This window comes from Elephantulus edwardii, unplaced genomic scaffold, assembly GCF_000299155.1.
Source record: "Elephantulus edwardii isolate Elephantulus edwardi_28Jun2011 unplaced genomic scaffold, EleEdw1.0 scaffold00048, whole genome shotgun sequence".
Classification (NCBI taxonomy): domain Eukaryota; kingdom Metazoa; phylum Chordata; class Mammalia; order Macroscelidea; family Macroscelididae; genus Elephantulus; species Elephantulus edwardii.
The window spans coordinates 13,144,792-13,146,828 of NW_006399798.1; the positions used below are offsets into that span (position 1 = coordinate 13,144,792).

General features: G+C 41.0%; 1 protein-coding gene across 2 annotated transcripts in view; it reads left to right on the forward strand.

Moving 5' to 3' along the window:
- ABCA5 (ATP-binding cassette, sub-family A (ABC1), member 5) overlaps positions 1 to 2,037 on the forward strand; it is a 68,318-nt gene that overhangs the window by 40,879 nt on the left and 25,402 nt on the right. For both annotated transcript variants that reach the window (XM_006886252.1, XM_006886253.1), the window contains one exon: positions 1,820 to 1,947. In XM_006886252.1, the coding sequence (XP_006886314.1) occupies positions 1,820 to 1,947 (128 nt within the window). The remainder of the gene's footprint in view (positions 1 to 1,819; positions 1,948 to 2,037) is intronic.

Here is a 2,037-nt window from a genome sequence, read left to right on the forward strand (position 1 = left end):
TTCATAAGGAAAAGGGGATGGCATATTCTCTTAGCTACTTCCTGCTGAAAAGGGACTCTGTAGGTTTCAGGGTGAAGATCTTTTTTGATCTACATTTTATCTTGTTAAAATGTAGATATTTCTATTCATTGTGATGATTTTAGAGATATTTTGTGGAATTATATGTATGTCTCAACTGACTGTGCTCTGAGTTCCCTCTCACTGTTCAGCAGAAGCACTAATATTTTGAAAAGTTTTGTCTCCTCCATTATTTTTAAATATTACTGGAGTTGCTTCTATATGGATGCCATGTTTCCCCAAGGCCTGTTGCTTGTTTCGATAAAGCCACTTGCCTCTAGGAATCATGGGACATGCACACATTATAAGAAATGAATCGGGATGAGTGTGTCAGAGACAATGAGATTGGCACAGGACAGAAAAGAGTTTAGAGCTGTTGTGCATAGGGTCGCTGTGAGTCGCAAGCTACTCAATAGCACATAACAACAAACAACATGCTTGATAAGCACATATTGCCTGGTGGCCCATGCCCTCTTCCAGTTCCTTCAGCCCTAGAGTAACTCCTTGGAGGACACAGGCACTCTGATGAGCAGGAGATAGACATCACCTAAGGCACCAGTCAGGAGTGGTTAAACACGTTTTCACGTCACACCTGAAAGCACTGCTGAATGCTGTGCTCAGGTTTGGTGCTAACTTTGATCCAAATGCTGTTCAATTTCACTTCTCAGTGCTGTCTGCTGTCAAGCCAGTTCTGACACATAGTGACAGAGTAGACTGGCTGATTCATAGGTTTCAAGCCTGATTTTTACAAAAGCAGATTGATACATGCTTTTCCCCATACAGAGACGGGTGGATTTGAACCATCAACCTTTCAGTTAGTAGCTAATTACTGCCATTGAACACCCCACCAGAGCTCTTTAGTTACTGATTATATTAGGGTGCATCACATCTATCTTTCCTTGAATAATGTGATAAGGAGGATAAACTACCTCAGACGTGTTAATAAGGATTTAACTCCAGGCAGAAGATTGGATTTAAACCCCACTCTTCCTCTGCTCAAAGACATTTACACAGTTGCAATGGCAATTTAATGATGTAGTTGACTGTTTTAATGTAGGTAAGGAGTCGATATTTATGAACCTTACCTGTCTAGAGCTCACCCTCCAGGGAGCAATGTTCCCTAACTGCACACTGTGCTTTTCTGTGCTGGTCATGTAATCTTGTTACACAGAATTGCTGCACATTTTTATTTAACTATTCCAATTCTTTGTCAGTATTATGTGCTTTATTTTTTTTTTTAAATGTTATTATTTTCTCTGTGTGTGTCTGGTCAAATTGGATCTGACTGGTACAGGAGGAGATGGCCTCTCCTTCTCTGGCAGAGCATCTGGTGGATTCAAACCACATATCTCTGGGATTGCAGTGCAGCTTCTTGCCGCTAGGCCACCAGAGCTCCCCTAGTATTATGTGCTTTAAGTGCTAGTAATAGCAGCAGCAGCCACTGAAATTTGTGCAACATGCCAGATTGGATTAATTCATTCAAAAGGTTATTCTTTATTCTTAGTGTACGAAAGAGGTAACAGAGATCCAGTGGGTCTTGAATAGCTTGCTTGAAAGGCAGGGAGTGTGAGTGGTCCAGCTGGATTAGGGTTCAGGCTGGCTGCTTCAGAGCCAGTGTTCTTACCTCTTATTTAATGAAGATAAAATACTTCCCTAACAAGCGTGAGCTTTCCAATATATGCCTGTTTCTTAATTAAACAGCTTTTGTCTATTTCTTATTTCAAGACAAATTCTTTCTTCTTTGCTCATTTCCTAATACCAGACTCAGAACTCAGCGATCTTCTGAGCTTTTTCACAAGCCAGAACATAATGGTGACGATGTTTAACGACAGTGACTATGTGTCTGCCGCGCCCCATAGTGCAGCCTTGAATGTGATGTCCGCAGAAAAGGTGAGACGTTGACTTATGAGCCTTAATACCCACTAAAACTATGCCTCTAGCGCTCGTCATTTGATGATTTTACTTTGTTCATTGAAAATG